At 47.8% G+C, this 21,202-nt stretch overlaps 1 protein-coding gene across 3 annotated transcripts in view; it reads right to left on the reverse strand.

The window, feature by feature from the left end:
* Nucleotides 1-21,202, reverse strand: part of LOC118399515 (PHD finger protein 14-like) — a 140,396-nt gene that overhangs the window by 30,940 nt on the left and 88,254 nt on the right. For all 3 annotated transcript variants that reach the window (XM_052472243.1, XM_052472241.1, XM_052472240.1), the window contains exon 19: nucleotides 14,831-14,948. In XM_052472243.1, coding sequence (XP_052328203.1) covers nucleotides 14,831-14,948 — 118 coding nt within the window. The remainder of the gene's footprint in view (nucleotides 1-14,830; nucleotides 14,949-21,202) is intronic.

Genomic DNA, 21,202 nt, shown 5'->3' on the forward strand with positions numbered 1-21,202 from the left:
TTGTTCCAGTGTGTGTTGCACAGGGGTGATGAAAGAGGATTGGGTCTGGTCCTGGGGGTCTCTCTCTCTCTCTCTCTCTCTCTCTCTCTCTCTCTCTCTCTCTCTCTCTCTCTCTCTCTCTCTCTCTCTCTCTCTCTCTCTCTCTCTCTCTCTCTCTCTCTCTCTCTCTCTCTCTCTCTCTCTCTCTCTCTCTCTCTCTCTCTCTCTCTCTCTCTCTCTCTCTCTCTCTCTCTCTCTCTCTCTCTCTCTCTCTCTCTCTCTCTCTCTCTCTCTCTCTGTCTCTCAGCAGGCTGCCAACAGCAGCACTTTTAATAAGAGACTTGTTTAATCCCTGTTTGCCCCCCTTCGCTTTCCATTCCCTTCCTTACTACATACCAACCTTGAAAATCTCCTTTCCAATGTTTGCTTCTTCCAGTGAGTGTGTGTCCTGCCTCAGCCTCTGTTCAGATCAACACACTCCACACACACTAACGGCAGGAGCCTGTCTTCTCCCATTTGACTAATACTATTTACACTAGAGCAGTAGACATGGGCAGAGCAGTAGACACAGGCAGAGCAGTAGACACAGGCAGAGCAGTAGACTCAGACAGAGCAGTAGACACAGACAGAGCAGTAGAAACAGACAGAGCAGTAGACACAGGCAGAACAGTAGACACAGGCAGAACAGTAGACACAGGCAGAGCAGTAGACACAGGCAGAGCAGTAGACACAGACAGAGCAGTAGACACAGACAGATCCGTAGGCAGAGCAGTAGACACAGACAGAGCAGTAGACACAGGCAGAGCAGTAGACACAGACAGAGCAGTAGACACAGACAGATCCGTAGGCAGAGCAGTAGACACAGACAGAGCAGTAGACACAGGCAGAGCAGTAGACTCAGACAGAGCAGTAGACACAGACAGAGCAGTAGAAACAGACAGAGCAGTAGACACAGGCAGAACAGTAGACACAGGCAGAACAGTAGACACAGGCAGAGCAGTAGACACAGGCAGAGCAGTAGACACAGACAGAGCAGTAGACACAGACAGATCCGTAGGCAGAGCAGTAGACACAGGCAGAGCAGTAGACACAGACAGAGCAGTAGACACAGACGGAGCAGTAGAAACAGGCAGAGCAGTAGACACAGGCAGAGCAGTAGACACAGGCAGAGCAGTAGAAACAGACAGAGCAGTATAAACAGGCAGAGCAGTAGAAACAGGCAGAGCAGTAGAAACAGGCAGAGCCGTAGACACAGGCAGAACAGTAGACACAGGCAGAGCAGTAGACACAGGCAGAGCAGTAGAAACAGACAGAGCAGTAGACACAGACAGAGCAGTAGAAACAGGCAGAGCAGTAGACACAGACAGAGCAGTAGACACAGGCAGAGCAGTAGACACAGACAGAGCAGTAGACACAGGCAGAGCAGTAGACATGGGCAGAGCAGTAGACACAGACAGTAGACACAGGCAGTAGACACAGCCAGAGCAGTAGACACAGGCAGAGCAGTAGACATGGGCAGAGCAGTAGACACAGACAGAGCAGTAGACACAGACAGTAGACACAGACAGAGCAGTAGAAACAGACAGAGCAGTAGATACAGACAGTAGACACAGACAGAGCAGTAGAAACAGACAGAGCAGTAGACACAGACAGAGCAGTAGACACAGACAGAGCAGTAGACACAGGCAGAGCAGTAGACACAGACAGAGCAGTAGAAACAGACAGAGCAGTAGACACAGACAGAGCAGTAGACACGGGCAGAGCAGTAGACACAGACAGAGCAGTAGACACAGGCAGAGCAGTAGACACAGACAGAGCAGTAGACACAGACAGAGCAGTAGAAACAGACAGAGCAGTAGACACAGACAGAGCAGTAGACACAGACAGAGCAGTAGACACAGACAGAGCAGTAGACACAGACAGAGCATTAGACACAGGCAGAGCAGTAGACACAGACAGATCCGTAGGCAGAGCAGTAGACACAGACAGAGCAGTAGACACAGACAGAGCAGTAGACACAGGCAGAGCAGTAGACACAGACAGATCCGTAGGCAGAGCAGTAGACACAGGCAGAGCAGTAGACACAGGCAGAGCAGTAGACACAGACAGAGCAGTAGACACAGACAGAGCAGTAGACACAGACAGATCCGTAGGCAGAGCAGTAGACACAGGCAGAGCAGTAGACACAGGCAGAGCAGTAGACACAGGCAGAGCAGTAGACACAGGCAGAGCAGTAGACACAGACAGAGCAGTAGACACAGACAGAGCAGTAGACACAGACAGAGCAGTAGACACAGACAGATCCGTAGGCAGAGCAGTAGACACAGGCAGAGCAGTAGACACAGGCAGAGCAGTAGACACAGACAGAGCAGTAGACACAGGCAGAGCAGTAGACACAGACAGAGCAGTAGACACAGACAGATCCGTAGGCAGAGCAGTAGACACAGACAGAGCAGTAGACACAGGCAGAGCAGTAGACACAGGCAGAGCAGTAGACACAGGCAGAGCAGTAGACACAGGCAGAGCAGTAGACACAGACAGATCCGTAGGCAGAGCAGTAGACACAGACAGAGCAGTAGAGACAGGCAGAGCAGTAGACACAGGCAGAGCAGTAGACACAGACAGAGCAGTAGACACAGACAGAGCAGTAGACACAGACAGAGCAGTAGACACAGACAGATCCGTAGGCAGAGCAGTAGACACAGACAGAGCAGTAGACACAGGCAGAGCAGTAGACACAGGCAGAGCAGTAGACACAGACAAAGCAGTAGACACAGACAGAGCAGTAGACACAGACAGAGCAGTAGACACAGGCAGAGCAGTAGACACAGGCAGAGCAGTAGACACAGACAGAGCAGTAGACACAGACAGAGCAGTAGACACAGGCAGAGCAGTAGACACAGACAGATCCGTAGGCAGAGCAGTAGACACAGGCAGAGCAGTAGACACAGGCAGAGCAGTAGACACAGACAGAGCAGTAGACACAGGCAGAGCAGTAGACACAGGCAGAGCAGTAGACACAGATAGAGCAGTAGACACAGACAGATCTGTAGGCAGAGCAGTAGACACAGACAGAGCAGTAGACACAGGCAGAGCAGTAGACACAGGCGGAGCATTAGACACAGGCAGAGCAGTAGACACAGGCAGAGCAGTAGACACAGGCAGAGCAGTAGACACAGGCAGAGCAGTAGACACAGGCGGAGCATTAGACACAGGCAGAGCAGTAGACACAGACAGATCCGTAGGCAGAACAGTAGACACAGACAGAGCAGTAGACACAGACAGAGCAGTAGACACAGGCAGAGCAGTAGACACAGGCAGAGCAGTAGACACAGGCGGAGCATTAGACACAGGCAGAGCAGTAGACACAGGCAGAGCAGTAGACACAGGCAGAGCAGTAGACACAGGCGGAGCATTAGACACAGGCAGAGCAGTAGACACAGACAGAGCAGTAGACACAGACAGAGCAGTAGAAACAGACAGAGCAGTATACACAGACAGAGCAGTAGACACAGACAGTAGACACAGACAGAGCAGTAGAAACAGACAGAGCAGTAGATACAGACAGTAGACACAGACAGAGCAGTAGAAACAGACAGAGCAGTAGACACAGACAGAGCAGTAGACACAGACAGAGCAGTAGAAACAGACAGAGCAGTAGACACAGACAGAGCAGTAGACACAGACAGAGCAGTAGACACAGGCAGAGCAGTAGACACAGGCAGAGCAGTAGACACAGACAGATCCGTAGGCAGAGCAGTAGACACAGACAGAGCAGTAGACACAGGCAGAGCAGTAGACACAGACAGATCCGTAGGCAGAGCAGTAGACACAGACAGAGCAGTAGACACAGGCAGAGCAGTAGACACAGACAGAGCAGTAGACACAGGCAGAGCAGTAGACACAGACAGAGCAGTAGACACAGACAGAGCAGTAGACACAGGCAGAGCAGTAGACACAGACAGAGCAGTAGACACAGACAGAGCAGTAGACACAGTTAGAGCAGTAGACACAGACAGATCCGTAGGCAGAGCAGTAGACACAGACAGAGCAGTAGACACAGACAGAGCAGTAGACACAGGCAGAGCAGTAGACACAGGCAGAGCAGTAGACACAGACAGAGCAGTAGACACAGACAGATCCGTAGGCAGAGCAGTAGACACAGACAGAGCAGTAGACACAGACAGATCCGTAGGCAGAGCAGTAGACACAGACAGAGCAGTAGACACAGACAGAGCAGTAGACACAGACAGATCCGTAGGGAGACCAGTAGACACAGACAGAGCAGTAGACACAGACAGAGCAGTAGACACAGACAGAGCAGTAGACACAGACAGAGCAGTAGACACAGGCAGAGCAGTAGACACAGGCAGAGCAGTAGACACAGGCAGAGCAGTAGACACAGACAGAGCAGTAGACACAGACAGAGCAGTAGACACAGGCAGAGCAGTAGACATGGGCAGAGCAGTAGACACAGACAGATCCGTAGGCAGAGCAGTAGACACAGACAGAGCAGTAGACACAGTTAGAGCAGTAGACACAGACAGAGCAGTAGACACAGGCAGAGCAGTAGACACAGACAGAGCAGTAGACACAGGCAGAGCAGTAGACACAGACAGATCCGTAGGCAGAGCAGTAGACACAGACAGAGCAGTAGACACAGTTAGAGCAGTAGACACAGACAGAGCAGTAGACACAGGCAGAGCAGTAGACACAGACAGAGCAGTAGACACAGACAGAGCAGTAGACATAGTTAGAGCAGTAGACACAGACAGATCCGTAGGCAGAGCAGTAGACACAGACAGAGCAGTAGACACAGACAGAGCAGTAGACACAGACAGAGCAGTAGACACAGGCAGAGCAGTAGACACAGGCAGAGCAGTAGACACAGGCAGAGCAGTAGACACAGGCAGAGCAGTAGACATGGGCGGAGCAGTAGACACAGACAGAGCAGTAGACACAGGCAGAGCAGTAGACACAGTTAGAGCAGTAGACACAGGCAGAGCAGTAGAAACAGACAGAGCAGTAGACACAGGCAGAGCAGTAGACATGGGCAGAGCAGTAGACACAGACAGAGCAGTAGACACAGACAGAGCAGTAGAAACAGACAGAGCAGTAGACACAGGCAGAGCAGTAGACACGGGCAGAGCAGTAGAAACAGACAGAGCAGTAGACACAGGCAGAGCAGTAGACACAGGCAGAGCAGTAGACACAGGCAGAGCAGTAGACACGGGCAGAGCAGTAGACACAGACAGAGCAGTAGACACAGACAGAGCAGTAGAAACAGACAGAGCAGTAGACACAGGCAGAGCAGTAGACACGGGCAGAGCAGTAGACACAGACAGAGCAGTAGACACAGGCAGAGCAGTAGACACAGACAGAGCAGTAGACACAGGCAGAGCAGTAGACACAGACAGAGCAGTAGAAACAGACAGAGCAGTAGACACAGGCAGAGCAGTAGACATGGGCAGAGCCGTAGACACAGACAGAGCAGTAGACACAGGCAGAGCAGTAGACACAGGCAGAGCAGTAGACATGGGCAGAGCAGTAGACACAGACAGAGCAGTAGACACAGACAGAGCAGTAGACACAGGCAGAGCAGTAGACATGGGCAGAGCAGTAGACACAGACAGAGCAGTAGACACAGACAGAGCAGTAGACACAGGCAGAGCAGTAGACATGGGAAGAGCAGTAGACACAGACAGAGCAGTAGACACAGGCAGAGCAGTAGACACAGACAGAGCAGTAGACACAGACAGAGCAGTAGACACAGGCAGAGCAGTAGACACAGACAGAGCAGTAGACACAGACAGATCCATAGGCAGAGCAGTAGACACAGACAGAGCAGTAGACACAGACAGAGCAGTAGAAACAGACAGAGCAGTAGACACAGGCAGAGCAGTAGACATGGGCAGAGCAGTAGACACAGACAGAGCAGTAGACACAGGCAGAGCAGTAGATACAGACAGAGCAGTAGACACAGGCAGAGCAGTAGACACAGGCAGAGCAGTAGACACAGACAGTAGACACAGACAGAGCAGTAGACACAGACAGAGCAGTAGACACAGGCAGAGCAGTAGACACAGACAGAGCAGTAGACACAGGCAGAGCAGTAGACACAGGCAGAGCAGTAGACACAGGCAGAGCAGTATACACAGGCAGAGCAGTAGAAACAGACAGAGCAGTAGACACAGGCAGAGCAGAAGACACAGGCAGAGCAGTATACACAGGCAGAGCAGTAGACACAGACAGAGCAGTAGACACAGGCAGAGCAGTAGACACAGACAGAGCAGTAGACACAGACAGAGAAGTAGACACAGACAGAGCAGTAGACACAGGCAGAGCAGTAGACACAGACAGAGCAGTAGACACAGGCAGAGCAGTAGACACAGACAGAGCAGTAGACACAGGCAGAGCAGTAGACACAGGCAGAGCAGTATACACAGGCAGAGCAGTATACACAGGCAGAGCAGTAGACACAGACAGAGCAGTAGACACAGACAGAGCAGTAGACACAGGCAGAGAAGTAGACACAGACAGAGCAGTAGACACAGACAGAGCAGTAGAAACAGACAGAGCAGTATACACAGACAGAGCAGTAGACACAGGCAGAGAAGTAGACACAGACAGAGCAGTAGAAACAGACAGAGCAGTATACACAGACAGAGCAGTAGACACAGGCAGAGAAGTAGACACAGACAGAGCAGTAGAAACAGACAGAGCAGTAGACACAGACAGAGCAGTAGACACAGACAGAGCAGTATACACAGACAGAGCAGTAGACACAGACAGAGCAGTAGAAACAGACAGAGCAGTAGATACAGACAGTAGACACAGACAGAGCAGTAGAAACAGACAGAGCAGTAGACACAGACAGAGCAGTAGACACAGGCAGAGCAGTAGACACAGACAGAGCAGTAGACACAGTTAGAGCAGTAGACACAGTTAGAGCAGTAGACACAGACAGAGCAGTAGACACAGACAGAGCAGTAGACACAGGCAGAGCAGTAGACACAGACAGAGCAGTAGACACAGACGGAGCATTAGACACAGGCAGTAGACACAGCCAGAGCAGTAGACACAGGCAGAGCAGTAGACACGGGCAGAGCAGTAGACACAGACAGAGCAGTAGACACAGACAGAGCAGTAGACACAGACAGAGCAGTAGACACAGACAGAGCAGTAGACACAGGCAGAGCAGTAGACACAGACAGAGAAGTAGACACTGACAGAGCAGTAGACACAGACAGAGCAGTAGACACAGACAGAGCAGTAGACACAGACAGAGCAGTAGACACAGACAGAGCAGTAGACACAGGCAGAGCAGTAGACACAGGCAGAGCAGTAGACACAGACAGAGCAGTAGACACAGACAGAGCAGTAGAAACAGACAGAGCAGTAGACACAGACAGAGCAGTAGAAACAGACAGAGCAGTAGACACAGACAGAGCAGTAGACACAGACAGAGCAGTAGACACAGACAGAGCAGTAGACACAGGCAGAGCAGTAGACACAGACAGAGCAGTAGACACAGACAGAGCAGTAGACACAGACAGAGCAGTAGACACAGACAGAGCAGCAGACACAGGCAGAGCAGTAGACACAGACAGAGCAGTAGACACATGCAGAGCAGTAGACACAGACAGAGCAGTAGACACAGACAGAGCAGTAGACACAGACAGAGCAGTAGACACAGACGGAGCATTAGACACAGGCAGTAGACACAGCCAGAGCAGTAGACACAGGCAGAGCAGTAGACACAGACAGAGCAGTAGACACAGACAGTAGACACAGGCAGTAGAAACAGACAGAGCAGTATACACACAGACAGAGCAGTAGACACAGACAGTAGACACAGACAGAGCAGTAGAAACAGACAGAGCAGTAGATACAGACAGTAGACACAGACAGAGCAGTAGAAACAGACAGAGCAGTAGACACAGACAGAGCAGTAGACACAGACAGAGCAGTAGACACAGACAGATCCGTAGGCAGAGCAGTAGACACAGACAGAGCAGTAGACACAGGCAGAGCAGTAGACACAGGCAGCGCAGTAGACACAGGCAGTAGACACAGACAGAGCAGTAGAGACAGGCAGAGCAGTAGACACAGACAGAGCAGTAGACACAGACAGAGCAGTAGAAACAGACAGAGCAGTAGACACAGGCAGAGCAGTCGACACAGACAGAGCAGTAGACACAGGCAGAGCAGTAGACACAGGCAGAGCAGTAGACACAGAAACAGCAGTAGACACAGACAGAGCAGTAGAAACAGACAGAGCAGTATACACAGACAGAGCAGTAGACACAGACAGTAGACACAGACAGAGCAGTAGAAACAGACAGAGCAGTAGATACAGACAGTAGACACAGACAGAGCAGTAGAAACAGACAGAGCAGTAGACTCAGACAGAGCAGTAGACACAGGCAGAGCAGTAGACACAGACAGAGCAGTAGACACAGTTAGAGCAGTAGACACAGACAGAGCAGTAGACACAGGCAGAGCAGTAGACACAGGCAGAGCAGTAGACACAGGCAGAGCAGTAGACACAGACAGAGCAGTAGATACAGGCAGAGCAGTAGACACAGGCAGAGCAGTAGACACAGGCGGAGCATTAGACACAGGCAGAGGCGTAGACACAGGCAGAGCAGTAGACACAAACAGAGCAGTAGACACAGACAGTAGACACAGACAGAGCAGTAGAAACAGACAGAGCAGTAGATACAGACAGTAGACACAGACAGAGCAGTAGACACAGACAGAGCAGTAGACAGACAGAGCAGACAGAGCAGTAGACACAGGCAGAGCAGTAGACACAGACAGACAGTAGACACAGACAGAGCAGTAGAAACAGACAGAGCAGTAGACACAGACAGAGCAGTAGACACAGGCAGAGCAGTAGACACAGACAGAGCAGTAGACACAGTTAGAGCAGTAGACACAGACAGAGCAGTAGACACAGGCAGAGCAGTAGACACAGGCAGAGCAGTAGACACAGGCAGAGCAGTAGACACAGACAGAGCAGTAGATACAGGCAGAGCAGTAGACACAGGCAGAGCAGTAGACACAGGCGGAGCATTAGACACAGGCAGAGGCGTAGACACAGGCAGAGCAGTAGACACAAACAGAGCAGTAGACACAGACAGTAGACACAGACAGAGCAGTAGAAACAGACAGAGCAGTAGATACAGACAGTAGACACAGACAGAGCAGTAGACACAGACAGAGCAGTAGATACAGACAGAGCAGTAGATACAGGCAGAGCAGTAGATACAGGCAGAGCAGTAGACACAGGCAGAGCAGTAGAAACAGGCAGAGCAGTAGAAACAGGCAGAGCAGTAGACACAGACAGAGCAGTAGACACAGACAGAGCAGTAGACACAGGCAGAGCAGTAGACACAGGCAGAGCAGTAGACACAGGCAGAGCAGTATACACAGGCAGAGCAGTAGACACAGACAGAGCAGTAGACACAGACAGAGCAGTAGAAACAGACAGAGCAGTAGACACAGGCAGAGCAGTAGACACAGACAGAGCAGTAGCCACAGGCAGAGCAGTAGACACAGACAGAGCAGTAGACACAGGCAGAGCAGTAGACACAGGCAGAGAAGTAGGCAGAGCAGTAGATACAGACAGAGCAGTAGACACAGACAGAGCAGTAGACACAGACAGAGCAGTAGACACAGACAGAGCAGTAGACACAGACAGAGCATTAGACACAGGCAGAGCAGTAGACACAGACAGAGCAGTAGACACAGGCAGAGCAGTAGACACAGGCAGCGCAGTAGACACAGACAGTAGACACAGACAGAGCAGTAGACACAGGCAGAGCAGTAGACACAGACAGAGCAGTAGACACAGACAGAGCAGTAGAAACAGACAGAGCAGTAGACACAGGCAGAGCAGTCGACACAGACAGAGCAGTAGACACAGGCAGAGCAGTAGACACAGGCAGAGCAGTAGACACAGAAAGAGCAGTAGACACAGACAGAGCAGTAGAAACAGACAGAGCAGTATACACAGACAGAGCAGTAGACACAGACAGTAGACACAGACAGAGCAGTAGAAACAGACAGAGCAGTAGATACAGACAGTAGACACAGACAGAGCAGTAGAAACAGACAGAGCAGTAGACTCAGACAGAGCAGTAGACACAGGCAGAGCAGTAGACACAGACAGAGCAGTAGACACAGTTAGAGCAGTAGACACAGACAGAGCAGTAGACACAGGCAGAGCAGTAGGCAGAGCAGTAGACACAGACAGAGCAGTAGATACAGGCAGAGCAGTAGACACAGGCAGAGCAGTAGACACAGGCGGAGCATTAGACACAGGCAGAGGCGTAGACACAGGCAGAGCAGTAGATACAGGCAGAGCAGTAGATACAGGCAGAGCAGTAGACACAGACAGTAGACACAGACAGAGCAGTAGAAACAGACAGAGCAGTAGATACAGACAGTAGACACAGACAGAGCAGTAGACACAGACAGAGCAGTAGACACAGACAGAGCAGTAGACACAGACAGAGCAGTAGATACAGACAGAGCAGTAGATACAGGCAGAGCAGTAGATACAGGCAGAGCAGTAGACACAGGCAGAGCAGTAGAAACAGGCAGAGCAGTAGAAACAGGCAGAGCAGTAGACACAGACAGAGCAGTAGACACAGACAGAGCAGTAGACACAGGCAGAGCAGTAGACACAGGCAGAGCAGTATACACAGGCAGAGCAGTAGACACAGACAGAGCAGTAGACACAGACAGAGCAGTAGAAACAGACAGAGCAGTAGACACAGGCAGAGCAGTAGACACAGACAGAGCAGTAGCCACAGGCAGAGCAGTAGACACAGACAGAGCAGTAGACACAGGCAGAGCAGTAGACACAGGCAGAGAAGTAGGCAGAGCAGTAGATACAGACAGAGCAGTAGACACAGACAGAGCAGTAGACACAGACAGAGCAGTAGACACAGACAGAGCAGTAGACACAGACAGAGCATTAGACACAGGCAGAGCAGTAGACACAGACAGTAGACACAGGCAGAGCAGTAGACACAGACAGAGCAGTAGAAACAGGCAGAGCAGTAGACACAGGCAGAGCAGTAAACACAGACAGAGCAGTAGACACAGACAGAGCAGTAGACACAGGCAGAGCAGTAGACACAGGCAGAGCAGTAGACACAGACAGAGCAGTAGACACAGACAGAGCAGTAGAAACAGACAGAGCAGTAGACACAGACAGAGCAGTAGACACAGACAGAGCAGTAGACACAGGCAGAGCAGTAGACACAGGCAGAGCAGTAGACACAGGCAGAGAAGTAGGCAGAGCAGTAAACACAGACAGAGCAGTAGACACAGACAGTAGACACAGACAGAGCAGTAGACACAGACAGAGCATTAGACACAGGCAGAGCAGTAGACACAGACAGAGCAGTAGACACAGACAGTAGACACAAGCAGAGCAGTAAACACAGACAGAGCAGTAGACACAGACAGAGCAGTAGACACAGTCAGAGCAGTAGACACAGGCAGAGCAGTAGACAGACAGTATATTATAGTGACTAATGTTCTCCACAGGGCTCTTTATTATCAGAGTTCAGCTCTATGTATGGAAATAAGCTCCCTCTCCATTAATGCTTTGTAAAAACTGTTTGGGTTACATTAATGTGTATTATCTCTTTGTGAACCAGCATGGCACTGCTTGAACAAGTCAGCTATGAGAACAATATAAATATGCAAACATACAGGACTTTAATGTTGGGCAGAAACAACGCCAGTTCAATCTGTTGTTGCAGAAATCCAAGGATAGTTGTTGATCATGTAGAGGACTGGCCACCCCACACGCTCTCTAATTCTCTCTTTCTTTCTCTCTCTCGGGGGACCTGAGCCCAAGGACCATGCCCCAGGACTACCTGACATGATGACTCCTTGCTGTCCCCAGTCCACCTGACTGTGCTGCTGCTCCAGTTTCAACTGTTCTGCCTTTTTATTATTCGACCATGCTGGTCATTTATGAACATTTGAACATCTTGGCCATGTTCTGTTATAATCTCCACCCGGCACAGCCAGAAGAGGACTGGCCACCCCACATAGCCTGGTTCCTCTCTAGGTTTCTTCCTAGGTTTTGGCCTTTCTAGGGAGTTTTTCCTAGCCACCGTGCTTCTACACCTGCATTGCTTGCTGTTTGGGGTTTTAGGCTGGGTTTCTGTACAGCACTTTGAGATATAGATAAAATTTTAACCCTCCACTAACTCTGCTATCTAACATTTTAACCCTCCACTAACTCTGCTATCTAACATTGTAACCCTCCACTAACTCTGCTATCTAACATTGTAACCCTCCACTAACTCTGTTATCTAACATTGTAACCCTCCACTAACTCTGCTATCTAACATTTTAAACCTCCACTAACATTGTAACCCTCCACTAACTCTGCTATCTAACATTGTAACCCTCCACTAACTCTGTTATCTAACATTGTAACCCTCCACTAACTCTGCTATCTAACATTTTAAACCTCCACTAACTCTGATATCTAACATTGTAACCCTCCACTAACTCTGCTATCTAACATTGTAACCCTCCACTAACTCTGTTATCTAACATTGTAACCCTCCACTAACTCTGCTATCTAACATTGTAACCCTCCACTAACTCTGCTATCTAACATTGTAACCCTCCACTAACTCTGCTATCTAACATTGTAACCCTCCACTAACTCTGCTATCTAACATTGTAACCCTCCACTAACTCTGCTATCTAACATTGTAACCCTCCACTAACTCTGCTATCTAACATTGTAACCCTCCACTAACTCTGATATCTAACATTGTAACCCTCCACTAACTCTGCTATCTAACATTTGAACCCTCCACTAACACTGCTATCTAACATTGTAACCCTCCACTAACTCTGCTATCTAACATTGTAACCCTCCACTAACTCTGCTATCTAACATTGTAACCCTCCACTAACTCTGCTATCTAACATTGTAACCCTCCACTAACTCTGCTATCTAACATTGTAACCCTCCACTAACTCTGCTATCTAACATTGTAACCCTCCACTAACTCTGCTATCTAACATTGTAACCCTCCACTAACTCTGCTATCTAACATTGTAACCCTCCACTAACTCTGCTATCTAACATTGTAACCCTCCACTAACTCTGATATCTAACATTGTAACCCTCCACTAACTCTGCTATCTAACATTTGAACCCTCCACTAACGCTGCTATCTAAAATTTTAACCCTCCACTAACTCTGCTATCTAACATTTTAACCCTCCACTAACTCTGCTATCTAACATTGTAACCCTCCACTAACTCTGCTATCTAACATTGTAACCCTCCACTAACTCTGCTATCTAACATTGTAACCCTCCACTAACTCTGCTATCTAACATTGTAACCCTCCACTAACTCTGCTATCTAACATTGTAACCCTCCACTAACTCTGATATCTAACATTGTAACCCTCCACTAACTCTGATATCTAACATTTGAACCCTCCACTAACTCTGCTATCTAACATTGTAACCCTCCACTAACTCTGCTATCTAACATTGTAACCCTCCACTAACTCTGATATCTAACATTTGAACCCTCCACTAACTCTGCTATCTAACATTTGAACCCTCCACTAACGCTGCTATCTAACATTGTAACCCTCCACTAACTCTGCTATCTAACATTTGAACCCTCCACTAACGCTGCTATCTAACATTGTAACCCTCCACTAACTCTGCTATCTAACATTGTAACCCTCCACTAACTCTGATATCTAACATTGTAACCCTCCACTAACTCTGCTATCTAACATTGTAACCCTCCACTAACTCTGATATCTAACATTGTAACCCTCCACTAACTCTGATATCTAACATTTGAACCCTCCACTAACGCTGCTATCTAACATTGTAACCCTCCACTAACTCTGCTATCTAACATTGTAACCCTCCACTAACTCTGCTATCTAACATTGTAACCCTCCACTAACTCTGATATCTAACATTGTAACCCTCCACTAACTCTGATATCTAACATTGTAAACCTCCACTAACTCTGATATCTAACATTTTAACCCTCCACTAACTCTGCTATCTAACATTTTAACTGAGCTTTAACCTTTACATTTTGCCTGTAATTTAACATATCATTCCCAGCATGCAGCGTTTTCAGTATGCCTCAGGCTTTTATGTTTCTCTTCCTCCTTCTGCAACATCAATTAACCCCCATTTTCCACGCACATAGAGCCAATAGGACAGGCTGACCTTTCCCGGAGAAATTGAAATGTGCTTTACATTTATCAACTTAATTAGGTTCACAAGCTGCCGCACGCTACCCTTGATTACACTGTAATTCAATAAGAAAAACATTATTTCAAATGCAGATAGAGGAAAATAATAAAAAAGCCCTTCTGGTGGGACTTGCCATTTTCAGTTAGGGACATTTCAAATGAAAATGTATGACAATGGAGCAACTATGAGGACACTGGTGATGGTAGCGGCCATTTTGGCCCACTGTCAGGTTCGGTTTCAAGGTAAAAAAATACACATAGATGCATGTTTCTGCTGTCATGTCATACGAACTTCACCCTGTCGCTCACAGAGATACCACAGCCCGGGAAGCAGATCGGGGAATTTAAGTGAAGCCATGGCTGTTGTCAACGCTAGTCTCTTACCACTTCAAACACGTGCTTCTATCCCATCGATCCTTAATACTCATATAACTATAGATGGCCTTGTAAGATGTGTTGTAGGTTCAAATTCAGCTGTTTAACTGCTGCTTCAATAATGTGATGGCGTCAGAATAAGCAAAAAGAAGACGTCATCACCACCACCCTGTGTGCCCACACACACACCTTGGAGGAGGAAGTGTCACACTCCTGGCAGATCCAGCCGTATCCTGTCTGCTTGGGAGACTTCTTCAGGGGAGGGTCCAGACAGCCAAAGTGGTAGCACAGACAACACTCATCACACCTACAGGAGAGAGAGGTGGGGAAGGAGTCACATACAGTTGAACACACACACACACACACACACACACACACACACACACACACACACACACACACACACACACACACACACACACACACACACACACACACACACACACACACACACACACACACACACACACACACACACACACACACACACACACACACACACACACAGTTCCAATATAACTCAGAGTATTCTTCAATGGAAGCTTGTTTAACATCAGATATGTGCAGTGCGGTGTCCGTCAGGGCAGTTGCCTTGGGCCGCTGCTCTTTTCTATTTTTACAAATGATTTGCCACTTGTCTTACAAGAAGCTAAAATGACTATGTAGGCTGATGATTGCACACTCCACACATCAGCAACTACAGCCAGTAAGTTAACTGAGAGTCATCACTGTCGAACGCTCCCTAAAACACTTCTGCGAGCAGGCCATTCGAATCGACCTGGCTGGGGTATCCTGGAAGGATATTGACCTCATCCCGTCAGTCGAGGATGCCTGGTCGTTCTTTGAAAGTAATTTCCTCACCATCTGAAATAAGCATGCCCCTTTCAAAAAATGTAGAACTAAGAACAGATATAGCCCTTGATTCACTCCAGACCTGACTGACCTCGACCAGCACAAAACCATCCTGTGGCGGACTGCACTAGCATCGAATAGTCCCAGCGATATGCAACTTTTCAGGGAAGTCAGGAACCAATACATGCAGTCAGTCAGGAAAGCAAAGGCTAGCTTTTTCAAACAGAAATTTGCATCCTGTAGCTCAAACTCCAAAAGGTTTGAGGACACTGTAAAGTCCATGGAGAATAAGAGCACCTCCTCCCAGCTGCCCACTGCACTGAGGCTAGGTAACACTGTCACCGCCGATAAATCTAAGATAATCAAGAATTTCAATAAGCATTTCTTTACGGCTGGCCATGCTTTCCTCCTGGCTATCCCAACCCCGGCCAACAGCTCTGCACCCCCCAGCTACTTTCCCAAGCCTCCCACCTTCTCCACCCAAATCCTGATAGCAGATTTTCTGAAAGAGCTGCAAAACCTGGACCCGTAGAAATCAGCTGGGCTTGAAAATCTGCTTCAAAAATTATTTGCTGCAATTTTTGCTACCCCTATTACCAGTCTGTTCAACCTCTCTTTCATATCATCCAAGATCCCCAAAGACTGGAAAGCTGCCGCGGTCATCCCCCTCTTTAAAGGGGTGACACTTTAGACCCAAACTGTTACAGACCTATATCCATCCTGCCCTGCCTTTCTAAAGTCCTCGAAAGCCAACTTAATAAAACAGATCACCAACATTTTGAATCCCACGTACCTTCTCCGCTGTGCAATCCAGTTTCCGAGCTGGTCACGGGTGCACCTCAGCCACGCTCATGGTACTAAACGATATCATAACCGCCATTGATTAAATACGGTACTGTGCAGCCGTCTTCATCGACCTGGCCAAGGCTTTCGACTCTGTCAATCACTGTATTCTTATCGGCAGAATCAACAGCCTTGGTTTCTCAAATGACTGCCTCGCCTGGTTCACCAACTACTTCTCAGAGAGAGTTCAGTGTGTCAAATCAGAGGGCCTGTTGTCCGGACCGCTGGCAGACTCTATGGGGGAGCCACACGGTTCAATTTTTGGCCCAACTCTTTTCTCTGTATATATATCAATGCTGCGGGTCCCTGATCCACCGCTACGCAGATGACACCATTCTGTATACTTCTGGCCCTTCTTAGGACACTGTGTTAACTAACCTCCAAACGAGCTTCAATGCCATATAACTCTCCTTCTGTGGCCTCCAACTGCTCTTAAACGCTAGTAAAACCAAATGCATGCTTTTCAACCGTTCACTGCATGCACCTGCCCGCCCGACTAACATCACTACTCTGGACGGTTCTGACTTAGAATATGTGGACAAATACAAATACCTAGGTGTATGGCTAGACTGTAAACTCTCCTTTCAGACTCATATTAAACATCTCCAATCCAAAATGAAATTGAGAATCGTCTTCCTATTTTGCAACAAAGCCTCCTTCACTCATGCCACCAAACAAACCCTCGTAAAACTGAATATCCTACCGGTCCTTGACTTTGGCGATGTCATTTACAAGATAGCCTCCAATACTCTACTCAGCAAACTGGATGCAGTCTATCACAGTGCCATCCATTTTGTCACCAAAGCCCCATATACTACCAACCACTGCAACCTGTATGCTCTAGTCGGCTGTCCCTCGCTACATATTCGTCACCAGACCCACTGGCTCGAGATCATCTATAAGTTAACTGTTAGGTAAAGCTCCGCTTTATCTCAGCTCACTGGTCACGATAACAACACCCACCTGTAGTACGCGCTCCAGCAGGTATATCTCACTGGTCATCCCCAAAGTGATAACCTCCTTTGGCCGCCTTTCCTTCCAGTTCTCTGCTGCCACTGACTGGAACGAATTGCAAAAATCTCTGAAGCTGGAGTATTATATTTCCCTCACTAACTTTAAACATCAGCTATCTGAGCAGCTAACCGATCGCTGCAGCTGTACATAGCCCATCTGTAAATAGTGCATCCAATCTACCTACCTCATCTCCATATTGTTTTTATTTACTCTTCTGCTCTTTTGCACACCAGTATTTCTACTTGCACATCATCATCTGCCCATCTATCACTCCAGTGTTGATTTGCTAAATTGTAATTACTTCGCTACTATGGCCTTTATTTTGTCTCTATTGTGTTATTGACTGTACGCTTGTTTATTCCATGTGTAACTCTGTTGTTGTTTGTGTCGCACTGCTTTGCTTTATCTTGGCCAGGTCGCAGTTGTAAATGAGAACTTGTTCTCAACTAGTCTACCTGGTTAAATAAAGGTGAAATAAAGAAATACATTTAAAAAAATAGCAATGAGTTAAGGTCAGTGTCAGAACTGGTAATTATCAATAAACTGGTCTTAAATACCTCTAAAACCAAAAGCATTGCATTTGGTTCAAAGCATTCTCTTAGACCTAAACCTCTACTGGAGATATGTGTAAAGGGTGTGACCATTGAACAAGGTGAAGCAGCTGAACTCCTAGGAGTAACATTGGATGGTCAGTTATCATGGTCAAGTCATATTGACAAAGTTGTTGTGAAGATGGGGAAGGGCATGTCTGCTTTGTTTTTGACACAAGAATAAACTGTACTAGATATTCAGGCTCTGATCGTTTCCCATCTTGATTCCTGTCTGGTAATATAGAGGTAATATAGTCAGGTGCAGTAAAGAAGCTGCAGCTGACTCAAAACAAAGCAGCACGTCTTTAACCGCACAGACAATACGAACATTAACAACATGCATCATAGTCTTTCATGGTTGAGGACAAATTGTCTACTTCTCTTCTAAAGAAACATTTGTGTGTTGAAAATGCCTAACCACTTGTATAATCTATTTGCATACACTTCAAACAAACATCCATAACCCACCAGACAGGCCACTACGGGTTTCCTCAGTGTACCCAAACCAAAAACAGATGGAATGTGTCGCTCAGTTCTGTATAGAGCCATGTCATCATGGAATGATCTGTCACCAGAGGCTACACAGGCAAAAAGCAAAGTCTTCAAGGTCCTCAATATCTCCTTTAATGTAGATATGAATAGTGTGTATAGTATTTTTCTTTTTCTCTTTGTTTCCAATATATAACTCTTATTTGAATTGGATGTAATATCTTATGTTGTTCTTGTCTACAACTGTTCTGTACTTTGTCCTGTATTTGTACGTTTTGTGTGGAGCCCAGGAAGAGTAGCTGCTGCATGTGCAGTAGCTAATGGGGATCCTAATCAACTAAACAAACACACACACTAAGAATGACAGATCATGACAGGGCAGGTAGTTCTCAGGGATTAGATTATTATGAAATCAAACCACACTGTTACTACTCCTTCCCTTGACCTTACACACGTGTCATACTATGAGCATAGCTTTTTGTATAGTTTGGCTAGCCAGACAACTTTATCATTACACAAGCCAGTTAACCGTCCTACCATGGTGTCCTCGGGTCAGGCAACAGGGTTTTGCAACCTTACAGTACAGGCAGTAAAAAACAAAATATGAATATCGACTTTCACACACATCAATATGGTTTTGTGTGTGTGTGGTGTGTGCGGGTGTTTACCTGAGTGAGTTTTTCTGTGTTGGAAACAGAATGAGACAACTAAAACTCAATTTAGCATTCATGAGATTCCAGTGGTTGAGCCTGAATGCCCTTCAGTCCATCCATCCTTCTCTTCCTCCTCTCCTTCCAGTCCATGATCAACTAATTATGTCCTAATCAATGTGGGAGATTCAGATTTTTCAATGAAAATCTGATCAACCAGATACCAGCCCAGGGAGATCAATCTGTTCATTCGCTCTTCTCATCTCTATTATGGGAGGGGGAGAGGAGAGGAGGGGGGAGGAGGGGAAGAGGAGAGGAGGGGAAGAGGAGAGGAGGGGGGAGGAGGGGAAGAGGAGAGGAGGGGGAGGAGGGGAAGAGGAGAGGAGGGGGGGAGAGGAGAGGAGGGGGAGGAGGGGAAGAGGAGAGGAGGGGAAAAGGAGAGGAGAGGGGAGGAGGGGAAGAGGAGAGGAGGGGGAACGAGGGGAAGAGGAAAGGAGGGGAGGAGGGGGAGGGAGAGGAGGGGGTAGGAGGGGAAGAGGAGAGGAGGGGGACAGGAGAGGATGAGGGGAGGGGGGAGACGGGGAAGAGGAGAGGGGGAGACGGGGAAGAGGAGAGGGGGGAGACGGGGAAGAGGAGAAGGGGAGGGGAAGAGGAGAGGAGGGGGAGGAGGGGAAGAGGAGAGGAGGGGGAAGGAGGGGAAGAGGAAAGGAGGGGGAGAGGAGAGGAGGGGGTAGGAGGGGGAGAGGGACTTGGGGAAGGTGAACCACATAGGATGAAGATCGATTTCTGTGCAAATGTCTCATGGATATCTATGCATGATTTAGGCTACCTGAAAGTCCAATAGACATGACTGTACTTGTCTAGGATAGAGAGACTGTAACACAACAGCATATCGAAACAGAGCCAGATGTGTATTTAAGTCCCAGTGAAGTTGTGATGACAACTGGTGAAGTTCCGGAGGGTTGAACCCAGCACCTCCTGTCAGAGGAGCCCTTTTCACCACAACAACTACCAGGAACCGCTATTCTAATTAAAGAACCTATTATGAATAAAGGCCTTAGTCTACTTCACAGACTAATGAGGAAGTAACCCAACCATATGGACATCTCCCCTTGACCCCGTCACACACATATCGCCACAGCAGAGTCACTGTGTTTCTTGTACACATACAGTGGCCTATCTCTTCCAGACAGGCAAGGCTATTTCCAATCCCACTATTCCCACAGGATCAACCACCACTGGGGATCGTTCTAAGCTAAGCCCCCCAACATAATCTATCTGTTCCAATTCTCTGTCAATATACTGAGCAGGGGTTTATTGTGAAATCTATGGGTGTTCAGTCACCGCTCCTACAAATGAATTCTGCTTCATGTAGTCGAACCAGAAGGAAATGGAGAAGGCAACCTTCCCACGTTGATGTGAATATCTGAATGTACACAGTATGAACAAAAAGGCTACTGCCAACAACGCAAAGAAGCAGCATCTGTTGAAAGACTGCATGCTGTAGTGTGCAAAAAGCAAGTACTGATTAATAAAGTCTACCAACTGTCCTGTGTGGGAAGTGATAGTACTACCAATAAGATACTAGTGCAGCAGCCATACCATGAACGCTGATAACTAAAAGGTAAGACATCTACAATCCCTATGCCTTCCCTGATACAGACAGTAAATAACAAACACATTACGACTAGAAGATCAAATGTAAAACATCCAACACCGCTTCCCGGAAAGCGTGGCCAGAGGACGTCTTTTTGCTACCATGGTGTTCACCTCAAGTAAAATAGGTTATCTTTCATAACCCTGAGGTATTAAACATTAAAACAACCGTGTACATATATCAATGTGAATTCATTCCACGGCAGGCAATATTTGACATACTACAGTAGCTGTGTCTGTATTCGTCTATTGCCTCTCCTCTGTCCCTATCTCGTCCATATATTCACTGTGACAGGGCAATGTAGAAACGTGTTGTCGTCGGCAGCAGACTGTCAGCTCAGAACAGCCTCTCTTACATGATCTGCAGTTAAAGGAGACGCCATCAGAGGAAACCGGTAACAACTGCTTTGTTCACATCCTATTCAACCTGTTCAAATCGGTAGTGGAATAGCTAATGGGTGTTAAAG

Source organism: Oncorhynchus keta, chromosome 20 (genome assembly GCF_023373465.1).
Source record: "Oncorhynchus keta strain PuntledgeMale-10-30-2019 chromosome 20, Oket_V2, whole genome shotgun sequence".
NCBI classification, from domain to species: Eukaryota; Metazoa; Chordata; class Actinopteri; order Salmoniformes; family Salmonidae; genus Oncorhynchus; species Oncorhynchus keta.